This window comes from Nansenia antarctica (assembly GCF_963989245.1).
Source record: "Nansenia antarctica genome assembly, chromosome: 6".
In the NCBI taxonomy this organism is placed as follows: Eukaryota; Metazoa; Chordata; class Actinopteri; order Argentiniformes; family Microstomatidae; genus Nansenia; species Nansenia antarctica.
The window spans coordinates 19,556,875-19,570,391 of record NC_137676.1 but is presented as its reverse complement, the minus strand read 5'-3'; the positions used below and the strand labels follow the sequence as shown (position 1 = coordinate 19,570,391).

At 40.7% G+C, this 13,517-nt stretch overlaps 2 protein-coding genes across 2 annotated transcripts; both read left to right on the top strand.

Moving 5' to 3' along the window:
• Positions 1-1,304: 1,304 nt before the first annotated feature.
• LOC308160369 (acidic mammalian chitinase-like) lies at positions 1,305-3,873 on the top strand (the record flags this gene model as incomplete). The annotated part of the gene is made up of 6 exons (XM_080534284.1): positions 1,305-1,415; positions 1,840-1,910; positions 2,123-2,240; positions 2,664-2,849; positions 3,187-3,303; positions 3,733-3,873. 6 exons carry the CDS (start codon positions 1,305-1,307, stop codon positions 3,871-3,873), a joined length of 744 nt encoding a protein of 247 aa, XP_080390410.1.
• A 3,803-nt stretch (positions 3,874-7,676) lies between these two features.
• Positions 7,677-12,557, top strand: LOC308160368 (acidic mammalian chitinase-like; the record flags this gene model as incomplete). Its single annotated transcript, XM_080534283.1, has 12 exons — positions 7,677-7,701; positions 7,795-7,821; positions 8,095-8,299; positions 8,378-8,434; positions 8,610-8,775; positions 9,433-9,557; positions 9,782-9,905; positions 10,072-10,257; positions 10,821-10,937; positions 11,396-11,528; positions 12,138-12,188; positions 12,361-12,557. 12 exons carry the CDS (start codon positions 7,677-7,679, stop codon positions 12,555-12,557), a joined length of 1,413 nt encoding a protein of 470 aa, XP_080390409.1.
• Positions 12,558-13,517: the final 960 nt, after the last annotated feature.

Genomic DNA, 13,517 nt, shown 5'->3' with positions numbered 1-13,517 from the left:
GTTCAATTATATTATATTATAGGTGAAAAATACGGGAGATTTACGGGGAAATATTTAAACGGGAGCACCGCGGGAAAGAAAGGTAAAATACGGGAGAATCCCGGGGAAAAACGGGAGGGTTGAGAAGTATGCAAACATTACAAATAACAATTACAAACATGTGGAGCAACATACCTGTATGGAAGACATAGTGTTCCTCTGGTGTCTGTAATTCTTGCAAATCTGCGTATTCAAAATAACATACAATACATTTTTATATAATCTGAGCTAGCAACAAAAATGCGGGAACTGAAATGTGAAACATTGCTAGCCAACATACAGAACTCTGGTATAATACAAAATGTTCACAAACGTACAATCAGTGGATACTACAGTGGATAAACTATACAGAAATCATCACAATACATGTAAAAACAAATAGCACAGTACTACACCAACATTTTCACCGTATATTACAGGATTCTCCACACAAATAATAAAATACGAGGAGCGTTTTACATCGTGGACATACCTTCAGATGGTAGTGGAATACTAGCGCGACCACGGGGTATGGCAACAACAAAAGGACAAAAGAACGCGCAGACCTGCAGTACACCCAAACTCCAAAGGGGGCTTTCAAGATTCAAGATTCAAGATTCAAGAATGCTTTATTGTCTGTCACAGAGTGACAGAAATTCTCCTTTGACAGGCAGAAGTGCAGCTCAAGAATACAGTTTCCACATTAAAACACACATAGGTCACATACATTAATACATACAATAAAACAGACAGATATAACAGTGTTTATGTAGTGCCTATTTAAAAAGTCTGGTCATTTAAAAAGAATAGTAATAAAAACAGTATTATGATTTAAAAAGCTAAAATGCTAAAATGCAGTGTGCTTCCTATTTTAAAATGTTCAGGGCGGTGGTTGCAGTGGGAATGAATGATTTTTTATATGTGTTTTTCCGGGCCAGTGGAGTTCTATAACGGCGGCCTGATGGAAGTGGCTGAAATGATTGGTGGAGGGGGTGAGAGGGGTCCTGTGTGATTTGTGTGACTTTTCTGATTAGTGACCGGTTGTAGATTTCAGACAGGGGGGTTTGAGGTGAGCCGATGATTTTACTTGCCTGATTGACTATACGGGAGAGTTTGGTTTTGTGTTTGACAGTGAGAGAGTTGTACCAGGATGTGTTATTGAAGGTGAGAATGGATTCGATGAGTGATTTGTAAACCAGGGTTAAAATGTCCTTGCTGACGTTAAAAGCCCTGAGCTTCCTCAGCAGGTGGAGGCGCTGCTGGGCCTTTTTGTGGATTAAGTCAGTATGCTGGGAGAAGGACAGAGAGATGTCAATCTCTGTCCCCAGGTACTTGAAAGACTGTACCTGTTCAACCAGCTGGCCGTTGATGCTGAGGGGCTGGAAGAGGTGGTGACAGTCTGCCTTCTCCCTGTTCCCAAAGCACAGCTCCTTAGTTTTGCTGGTGTACAGCAACCTTTAACAACAACCAGGGCTGCTCAAGCACAGCGAAACTCACTTTCACTCCATCACTTTATTACTCTCTCAATGTGTACTTTTTTAACTTACTTACATTACTTATTATTATTATAATTATGATTATAATCATAATTGTTATTATTATAATGTTATTATTATAATGTTATTATTATTATTACGTCATTATTATTTTTTGTATCTGAATGCTGCAATGTTGAGGAGCCAAAGCCAAAGATTTTTACTCTTGTGTACTTGTACAGTAAGGTGTAATAAAAGTGATTATTTTGTGTAATAAACCCCTCTCTCTACTGTAGGAGCTGCTGGAGGCCTATGAGGCTGAGGGCAAGACCACTGGCCGCCCCAGACTAATGCTCGCTGCAGCAGTGACTGCTTGGCAAGGAGACATGTTGGCTATGAAATTGCAGAGATAAGCAGGTAAAAAAACAAACAAAAAATATTTTTACTCTTGTGTACTTGTACAGTAAGATGTAATAAAAGCCATTCTGATTCTGAAATACACATTTTCAGAGTATTCATGTTCATATTCTTAATGCAATACATTTTATGACCCAGTAACATAACATGCTTGCGTGACAGTGGACTTGCCGGCCATTTAAATCCCATTCCAAACCTGCCTGCCATTTTAGATACCTGGACTTCATTAGTGTGATGACATATAACTTCCATGGTGCCTGGGAGACTGTCACAGGACACAACAGCCCATTGTACAGAGGGTCCCAAGACACTAGCGACCTCAGCAACACTGTGAGAAAGCAGCTTCTGATTTGGATTAAATTGCACATTCTACATCATGCTGGTGGTCTATATTTCAAAGTCATATAAAATATGAGCGTTGCATGTTTATGCATGTTTTGCATGTTTATGTAAATCGAATTCAAGAGATCTCTCTCTGTCTGTGTGTGTGTGTGTTAGTGTGTGTGTCTCTCTCTCTCTCTCTCTCTTCTCTCTCTCTCTCTCTCTCTCTCTCTCTCTCTCTCTCTCTCTCTCTCTCTCTCTCTCTCTCCTCTCTTTCTCCTCTCTCTCTCTCTCTCTCTCTCTCTCTCTCTCTCTCTCTCTCTCTCTCTCTCTCTCTCTCTCTCTCTCTCTCTCTCTCTCTCTCTCTCTCTCTCTCTCTCTCTCTCTCTCTCTCTCTCTCTCTCTCTCTCTCTCTCTCCATCTTTCTGCCAGGACTATGCCATGAAGTACTGGCGAGACCAGGGCGCCCCTGTGGAGAAGCTGAGGATGGGCTTTGCTACATATGGGCGTGTGTTCCACCTAGCCTCTGAAGCTACTAGTGGGGTGGGAGCCCCTACCAGCGGTAATGCCTCCGTCGGCAACTACACCAGGGAGGCTGGCTTCTGGTCCTACTATGAGGTAAAACTTCAGGCAGACTAGGCCCACTCGAGGGTGGCAGAGTGTGGATATCTTTAAAAGAAAGCTTAAAACGGGCTTAAAAAATTGCTCTTATCTTGTGTTTATCTGAACTTGCACTTTTACTCCTATTTCTTATCTCCTACCTCTTGTTTTATTGAATTGTTCTTTATTTACTATTGTTTTTATGTTCAGCACTTGGGGTTGCCTTCAATGCTGACTTGTGCTATATAAATAAAGTGTGTTTGATTGATTGATTGATTGATTGATTCAGGCTTGTGACATACAGTACTTCATTTCATGACATTTGATCTGAACATGTTGCCCATCTTGTTTCTAGATCTGCACGTTCCTCCAAGGAACCAGTGTCCAGTGGATTGATGATCAGAAGGTTCCCTATGCTACTAAAGCAAAGGAGTGGCTTGGATTTGACAACGAGGAGAGCTATGCAACAAAGGTATTTAGACCTACCAGTATTGCTTAGAAGTAAGGGATATAGAATGCAGTGGTTTCGGATCCTAGCATGTTTGTATAAAGGGATTAATTACTGTGTTTGTATATATATATATATACCTACTACCTACTGTACTTATACTGTACTTCTCATTTCATAACTGTACATATCCTATTTTGTCTACAGTATCATGCACTTGCACAATATATATCTACAATAACATGTTTTTCCACTATATCACTATTTACACTTCTGGTTAGACGCTAAACTGCATTTTGTTGTCTGGTACTTGTACTCTGCAATGACAATAAAGTTGAATCTAATCTAATCTACTGTTAGGTGTTGCAACTGTATCAAAGTCATCAGAAGACTCTACTGTCTCTGTCTCCATGTTTTCTCTCATCCTCTCACTCCCTCACTTCCTTTCCTAAGGTCCGTTATTTAAAAGACAACAAGTTTGGAGGAGCTTTCGTCTGGACTCTGGACCTGGACGATTTTGCCGGGCAGTTCTGTGGACTGGGCAACTATCCCCTGACCAACCATCTTAAATACCTCCTTGATATTGGTAAATAAATCAATAATTCCTTTCATTCTATATTTCACCAAATACACTAACAGCACCGATATCAACGGAAATACTTAGTTTTACATATACAACCATATTTGTTTGGCAATCTGGTTTATCCAGTGTTTGTCCTACTGAAGTGCCACTCTCAATAAACTGAATACTTCTCTCCTTCAGACCTGCCTCCTGTGCCACCTACAACCGCTCCAGAACGCGAGCCACCATCTTCACCCAAGGTGGAGCCTGGTAAGGGTTTCTGTGCTGGCAGGCCTGGTGGGCTGGAAAATAAATACTTAGTTATTGTGCTTGCAGTAGCAAGCAACACTTATTGTTATTGTCCATATATATTTATTATTATTATAGCAAAAATTGTACAGGCTACTCCTTTGGCACTAGGTAGACATGAGAGGTGTCATAGCGTGCGGCTTGTTCCCACTTGCGCTGCTAATGTCCGGTGGAAGGTTGCGGAATACGGTTCACCCACAATTCCACTTTTTGTGGAGAAAAAATCTCATAGAAAATGAATGATGGAATGTTCAAAACCCCACAACTCGGTTTGAAAACTCGGACACATTAAAAATCTTGATTATACACAAAAGTCCTAGGGTCCCTGAGGGAGAGGACCCACACACACACACACACACACACACACACACACACACACACACAAAACCCACAACTCTGCCTCTGAAAATCAATAATCAATAATAATAATAATCAATAAGGTGAATGGTGATTGGCTGGCCCTTAACAATGGCTCCTGGGTTCAATGGTATAAAGGTGGGAGTGAGAGCATAGTTGGGGGAAATCTTTTTTTCCTGAGTTCTGTGAGTGAGGTCATCTTTGTTCCTGGGTGTTGTTGTCTTCATGTTGTAAGTATGTAAGTATCAGTGTGTTATAATGATCATTGATCATCATATCTCTCTCTCTCTCTCTCTCTATTAACTATACTAGAATGTAACTTTTCTCTACTAATATAAGTAGTTGCCTTGTACTAGATTTGTACAACTGTACATTATATTAAAGCCTCACTGATTCATTCTAGTTGACCTTACCTTGTCCTAATAAGCACCGACTCAATATTTCTGTGCACGGAAACGGATTGTAGAAAGATTCCGCTCTACAGTTTGGTGCACCTCTATGTGATACTGGTTGTAAATTAGCCTACCTTTAATTAATTAATTAATTTGGTGGTATTGGTTATTGGTACAGGCTTAATGAAAGATATATTGACTCTTGCTAGGCGCATATTTAAGGTCAGAGGCCCACATTTGGCGCTGGCTGAAGATAATTCATCATTGATTAGCGTTATAAACCAAGCCTATTTCCGATATAATAAACCGTGTTTTGATAATTTGGAGTAATCTCTCAACCCGTATTAACGAACACAGCCATGGCTAGAGATAAAGAAATGCAAGATGTAGGCCTACCTAGATAATTGGACAATTGGCAATAATTGGACAATGGGAAATGATGCGCTGGTGAAATTGAGCGAAAGAGACGGAGAGCTTTTACATAGGGTTCATCAGTGGATGAAATCCGTGATTATGTGCAAACAGTTGACAGAACCCGGCCAGTGCTCCAATTGCAATTGGATATTTTCTTAACAAAATCCAACGAAAGACTCGCGAGTCTTTGCGAGTAGAGAACAAGTATAGAACAAGTAGGCCTAGAGCAGGGGTCTTCAACCTTTTTCAACCCAAGGACCCCTTGGATGAGAGACAAACAGAACAGGGACCCCCACATGTAATATATATTTTTTAATGTCTCACATTTTAAAGCCTATAATAACTTTTATATTTACTTCATTCACCTTTTATTTCACCATATTAACCTATGTATATACTGGGTTATTATTAGCCTATATGTGTTTATGATTGATAAAACGTTCATGCATAATTATGATTGGTTATTATTATTATTATTATTATTGTTTTTGTTGTTGTTGTTGATCTTGATGAGGCTTATATTTTCTATTATTATTATTTTTCAACAAGCAAGGTATGCCTACCTCCTGGGTGGAGGTTGTCAGGCAGAGCATCATGTCATCCTCAGGCTGCAGTCTGGAACTGTATTTGCTCTTCAGGTAGGTGAGGGAGGAGAATCCTCTTTCACAAAGATAAGTTGTTGCAAAAGGCAAGAGGCTCACCATGGCCTTTGCTGTCAGTTGGGGGAAGTATTTCTGGCAATGGATCCAGAACTGGGTGAGAGGCTGTGACTCGTACACATTCTTGTGTGTACTGTCTGTGGTTAGGTCGATCAGCTGATCTTCCTCAGCGGCTGTCAGGTTAGAGCCGTCGGATGCATTGTCTTTGAATGATAACCGTATCCATGTCTTGTTTTTTTTTCCAGCTGACGTTATGTTAGACTCTAGAATCATGGGCATCATTTATTTTGTAAATTGTTTTTGTCAAAAGTAGCTTATTATTGCCTATTAATGCTTGTACCTTACTCAATATCATTTTTGTTATATTTTTTAATTCTCACTGATTATTTTGGTGAAAGTTGTCAATTATTATGACAGAAATTGGCAGACCCCCTGCAGTACCTCTGCGGATCCCCTAGGGGTCGCGGACGCCCGGTTGAAGACCACTGGCCTAGAGAACACGCATAAAGCCATCGGGATCAGATTAACACAATGAAACGAGAGGAGATGGAGGCTCACCTTTGTATGCACATGGCAGATGCATTACACGAGTTGAGCGGAAAAAAACCTCTAAAAAAGACTATTCAGGATTAGTTTTTTTTATTTAACCTTTATTTATACAGGTAAAAACACATTGAGCCCCAAGGGCTCATTTTCAAGTGTGACCTGTTCACAGGCATACAACATCCACCACAAACAAATACAATACAACAGCAACTTGTTACGTATGGCGATGACAAACTATGGCGGTGGGCAAAACAGCAAGAGAAAGAAGTATATTGCTCAATTGAAAGGTGATATCCATCTCTTTAACACAAGCCAGTAAGGCAGTGCTACAGAACGAGAGTCTCAGTTCAGATACGGAGAGTGGAATTAGTTCCAAGGCGCACTCTTTTTTTGTGATCAAATGTTTATTCATTTTCTTTTAAAGCACATAACAACAAAACAAGACAACAAGGCTACGCTACATCTTGCAACTGCCCCAACAACTCATAAAACCACACACAAATACACTGTAATATGAAACTACACCACAATTACAATGTCGCCTTCTAGGTACTAGGGACATAGGCTACATTACAAGTCCGCAACCAAAACAAAAAAGAAAGTATATCAGATAAGCCTCACCCACCCACACATCCCAGAGACCAAAGGACAACGGCACATTACAATTGAGCTGACATTGCATCATCAAGGTCAACAGAGATAGAAGCGCACTCTTGTAAATAGATATGGCATGATTCAATAAGACAATAGTTAATGTATAAACATGTTAATGTATAACATTGATGTGAAGTGTTCGTGTTTAATCGTAACTGCTGCAAAACATGACGGTTTTTAGCTTAGATTTAAATATTAATGATGCTGTGGAAACAGTACAGGCGGGTAGTAAATATATCAGGTGTAGCCTGAAGAGATGGGTCTTTAGTCTACTAGGGAGTGATTCTGCAGATCTGACAGCAGTGGGAAGCTCCCAGCGGGGAGCGAATTTGCGGAACCTAGGATGGTAGGGGAAGGTCGGGCAATACCGCTACCTGATTGGTTGGCGAAGCACTCGTGGAGAGCCCCCTCATTGGCTGGCGACTGAGCCATGTTTCTTTTTTTCTTTTTTTTTAGACACAATAAAAGATCCTCTCTCTTCCTGCCACTGCATTCACAAACACAATGACCAAGCTCACTCTACTGGCAGGTAAAGAATTTTTTTAACAATTCCCTTGAAGTAAGTTGTTTTGTTTTGTGTGATATGCTCTTTGTTGACCTTATTGAATCTGTACTTTTGAAGGTCTGTTCCTGGTCCTGTGCCATTTAGGTAAGATAACCCACTTCTCCAACACTGAAGAAAGTAGCACAGAGACATATCATACTGCACATATCTTAACTGTACACATCCTCGTCTTTGTCTGTACATATCACGCTGTACATACTTTTATGGCTTTTGCAATTTGGTGCAATCTGTCTTTGTACTTGTACTCTGTCAATGACAATTAAATTGAATCTGAATCTGAAGCATCACAGAGACAAAGTAATAAAAATACTGTATCTGTACTGTAAAATCATATATTGCAATCTTCTCTTGTCCAAGGCTCTACCTCGCAGCTGGTATGCTACTTTACCAACTGGGCCCAGTACAGGCCTGGAACTGGAAAGTACATGCCAACTGATATTGACCCTTTCCTTTGCACCCACCTGATCTACGCCTTCTCCATCATCAATACCGCCAACGAGCTGACCACCTTTGAGTGGAATGATGAGACTCTATACAGATCCTTCAACGGACTGAAAGACAGGTTGGTATTTCATAGAAGGTATAGATTTCATGGGAGGTTTTGCTGTTTGCTGACAATTGTGTTTGTGTTATCCAACAGAAACCCTCAACTTAAAACACTCTTGGCAGTTGGTGGATGGAACTTTGGCACCAAGCAGTAAGATTGACTTTTTTGTTTGTTTTATTCTACATGGATAACCAGCAGTGTACTGTTTGTGTTCATAATATAACACTCTACCACTATCAGTAGCAAATGATAATTTCGTCTAATTCTCCCTAATTCTCCTAATTCTACTTTCGTCTAATTCTCCGATCTAATTCTCCTTAATTCTCCTCACAGCGATGGTGTCGTCCCCAGCCAACAGACAGACGTTCATCCAGTCCTCTATCAGTTTCCTGCGGAAGCACGGCTTTGATGGGCTGGATCTGGACTGGGAGTACCCTGGAGCACGAGGGAGCCCCCCAGAGGACAAACAGAGATTCACACTGTTGTGCAAGGTCAGAGAACCGACATTTGAATAGAATAGACAAGAGTAGACGTTGTTAACATCAGAACTATCAACATCAACTGCTACCAAGCGCTGGATCGTCTCCAGTTCAGCAAAAGATATCTAACAATCTGGCCAGGTCCAAACCAGTGAAACTCACAGATGTAAAGTACAGTCCTTTCTAGTACAATCCTTTCTAGGCCCAATCAAAAACTGTTCGAGCTATTGCCGTCAGGGAAACAGTACTGAAGCCTCTGGGCTAAAACCCAGAGGCTAACAAACAGCTATTTCCCCCAGGCTCTTGGAGATACACACTGGAAGAATACTAAAAACTGGTTGAGTAATTTACTACCGTACTGTATTGTAGTATATTGCATGTCATATCATCGTACTCTGCACAGCATCTTTTGCACTATTGAAGCCACTGTAAAATCCATCACTTTATTACTCTCAATGTGTACTTTTTTTACTTACTTATGTTACTTATTATTATTATTATTATTGTTGTTGTTGTTATTATGTTTTTTATTTATTTATCTGAATGCTGCAATGTTGAGGAGCCAAAGCCAAAGATGTTTACTCTTAGGTACTTAAGTAAGAACAGTAAGTACAGTAAGGTGTAATAAAAGTGATTATTTTGTGTAATAAACCCCTCTCTCTACTGTAGGAGCTGCTGGAGGCCTATGAGGCTGAGGGCAAGACCACTGGCCGCCCCAGACTAATGCTCACTGCAGCAGTGCCTGCTGGGAAAGGAGACATCGATGGTGGCTACGAAATTGCAGAGATAAGCAGGTAAAAAAAAAACGACGTTGAGGAACCACCAAAGCCAAAGAATTGTACTCTTGTGTACTTGTACAGTAAGATGTAATAAAAGCAATTCTGATTCTGAAATACACATTTTCAAGTATTAATATTCTTAATGCAATACGTTTTATGACCCAGTAGCATAACATGCTTGCGTGACAGTGGACATGCCTGCCATTTAAATCCCATTCCAAACCTGCCTGCCATTTTAGATACCTGGACTTCATTAGTGTGATGACATATGACTTCCATGGTGGCTGGGAGAGTGTCACAGGACACAACAGCCCATTGTACAGAGGGTCCCACGACACTGGCGAGCTCATCGACTTCAACACTGTGAGAAAACGGCTTCTGATTTGGATAAAATTGCACATTCTACGTCATGCGGGTGGTCTGCATATCAAAAATGAGCTTAGCATATTTATGTAAATCTCTCTCTCTTTCTCTCTGTCTCTCTCTCTCTCTCTCTCTCTCTCTCTCTCTGTCTCCATCTTTCTGCCAGGACTATGCCATGAAGTACTGGCGAGACCAGGGCGCCCCTGTGGAGAAGCTGAGGATGGGCTTTGCTACATACGGGCGTGTGTTCCACCTAGCCTCTGAAGCTAGTAGTGGGGTGGGAGCCCCTACCAGCGGTGCTGCCACCGCCGGCAACTACACCAGGGAGGCTGGCTTCTGGTCCTACTATGAGGTAAAACTTCAGGCAGACACCTAGGCCCACTATATCTTTAAAAGAAAGCTTAAAACGGGCTTAAAAACAGGCTTTTATCTTGGGTTTATCTGAACTTGCACTTTTACTCCTATTTCTTATCTCCTACCTCTTGTTTTATTGTATTGTTCTTTATTTACTATAGTTTTTATGTTCAGCACTTGGGGTTGCCTTCAGTGACACCTTTAACTTAACAGTTTGAGTTTGTGATGTAACCGTTTACATCAGTGACACCTTTAACAACATGAGCTACAACATAATTTCCGGTTCATCTTTGTTTTTTAATAAAACTAATAAATTCACGAACTTTTACTAAAGGTTTTTAGGACTCAAACTCTTTGGACAGAGTCTAATTCAGAAAAATACCTACAAAATTCAAGACCTCATAAAATCGTGATAAGACTTTTTAATACTTATTAAGGGTCTTGATTTCCCCAAAATTGATTTATCAACTTTTTATACTTTTCAAGACACCGCGGATACCCTGCATACAGTACTTCATTTCATGACATTTGATCTGAACATGTTGCACATCTTGTTTCTAGATCTGCACGTTCCTCCAAGGAACCAGTGTCCAGTGGATTGATGATCAGAAGGTTCCCTATGCTACTAAAGCAAAGGAGTGGGTTGGATTTGACAACAAGGAGAGCTATGCAACAAAGGTATTTACACCTACCAGTATTGCTTAGAAGTAAGGGATATAGAATGCAGTGGATTCGGATCCTAGCAGCTTTTGTATAAAGGGATTAATTTCTGTTTGTATAGAGGGATTAATTTGTCATGGGTATGAGTACTTCTCTTGTATATACCTACTGTACTACTTTACTGTATCATTTCATAACTGTACATATCCTATTTTGTCTACAGTATCATGTCCTTGCACAATATACATGTATATCTACGATAACATGTTTTTCACTATATCACTATTTACACTTCTGGTTAGACGCTAAACTGCATTTTGTTGTCTGGTACTTGTACTCTGCAATGACAATAAAGTTGAATCTAATCTAATCTACTGTTAGGTGTTGCAACTGTATCAAAGTCATCAGAAGACTCTACTGTCTCTCAATCTCCATGTTTTCTCTCATCCTCTCACTCCCTCACTTCCTTTCCTAAGGTCCGTTATTTAAAAGACAACAAGTTTGGAGGAGCTTTCGTCTGGACTCTGGACCTGGACGATTTTGCCGGGCAGTTCTGTGGACTGGGCAACTACCCCCTGACCAGCCATCTTAAAAACCTCCTTGATATTGGTAAATAAATCACCTATCAATAATTCCTTTCATTATATATTTGACCAAATACACTAACAGCACCGATATCAAAGGAAATACTTAGTTTTACATATACAACCATATTTTGGGGGCAATCTGGTTACTTATATTTATCCAGCATAAAATGTTTGTGTTTGTCCTACTGAAGTGCCACTCTCAATAAATGGAATACTTCTGTCGTGGATATAATTGATTCTTAATAGATTTAGTAGAACTTACAAAGCACAAAGAGCTTAGATCAATTGTCTCCAAAGAGGCCTTTTATTAAGCCAAGTTACATGAGCGCAGAGAGAAATGAGCAGACCAATAAGCAAGAAGTAGCCAATGATGGGTGCGACTCATATTTATAGATTGTCCTTGGTCATGAGGTCACTATTCTTGGGAACCAATCATATTATACAAATCTATGATTACACAAGTTATGGGCCCTGTCCATAGTCAGAATTATTCACTGCGCCACAGATCTTGGCCCATCCCTTACAGGAAGGAAATGGGCCTTCCTTGAGTGCTAGATTTCGCCACTACTGTAGAGAGACTTACATTTCTCAGTATAACATGATATAAAACCTCGACACTTCTCTCCTCCAGACCTGCCTCCTCTGCCACCTACACCCGCTCCAGAACCCACGGTGGTGCCTGGTAAGTGTTTCTGTGCTGGCAGGCCTGGTGGGCTGGAAAGGAAATACTTAGTTTTACATATACAACCATATTTTTTGAGCAATCTGGTTACTTGTTTTTATCCAGCATAAAATGTTTGTGTTTGTCCTACTGAAGTGCCACTCTCAATAAACTGAATACTTCTCTCCTCCAGACCTGCCTCCTACAACCGCTCCAGAACCCACGGTGGTGCCTGGTAAGGGTTTCTGTGCTGGCAGACCCAGTGGGCTGTATGTGAAACCAGATGCACCTGGATCTTTCTACCAGTGTGCTGAAGGCAGAACCTTTGTCCAGAACTGCCCCGTTGGCTTAGTCTTCCAAGACAGCTGTAAATGCTGCAACTGGCCCTAGAACTGACCCACAAGTCTGTTACAACGTCTACTTATTAACAACATATTATATATTACATACAGCCCTCTGTATGTCTGTACATATATTGGATTGACAATAAAGCTGACTTTGACTTTGACTTTGACTTAACAACATGCTGGGGACTACAGCTGGAAATTAGCCATGTAGACTAAAGCTGCTCCATTTACTGCTTTACTGCTGTTAATTAATGAGGGCTATTCAAATAAACATGTGAATACCAAAGCATTTTTAATTGCAAAATGTTTCTGTTAGTGGTGCATTATCTGACAGAAGTGCAGGGGTGTGAATATTTTGGGCCATGACTGTACATACCCTGCTTAGTCCCCCTGCTCACTATCCTCCCCCACCCCATTTACATCACTTTGTATCACACTGTGGAATACATATTTCCAACATTTTATGTTGGATTGAAACTTTGATGAAGGCAGCTTCCTGCTGAAACATTGGTTTAATAAATAATTTGCATCAAAGCAAGAGTGTGTGGCTCTCATTCGATCTTTTACATTTTATGTAACCTACAGTAATAATAATAATCATATCTTGGTTTTATATAGAGCCTTTCATAAACCCAAGGACGCTTTACAGATTTTACAGACAGAAAGTCAGACAGAACAGAAAGGGGAAAAAAAACACAGAGACTGACAAAACTAAACTAAGTTTAAAAACAAACAAACAAACAAAGGCCTTGGTGAACAGATGAGTTTTGAGGGCTGATTTGAAGGTGTCCAGGGTAGGGGCATTTTGGATCACTGTGGGGAGAGACTTCCAAAGGGTGAGTGCTGTCACACTGAAGGCCCTGTCCCCGAAAGTCCGTAGGTTGGTGCGAGGGGTGGAAAGCAGACCCATGTCTGAAGACCGCAGGTTCCGAGATGGGGTATGTTGGTAGAGAAGGTCAGTTAAGTACTGGGGGTCGCAGGCATGGAGGGATTCGTAGGTGAG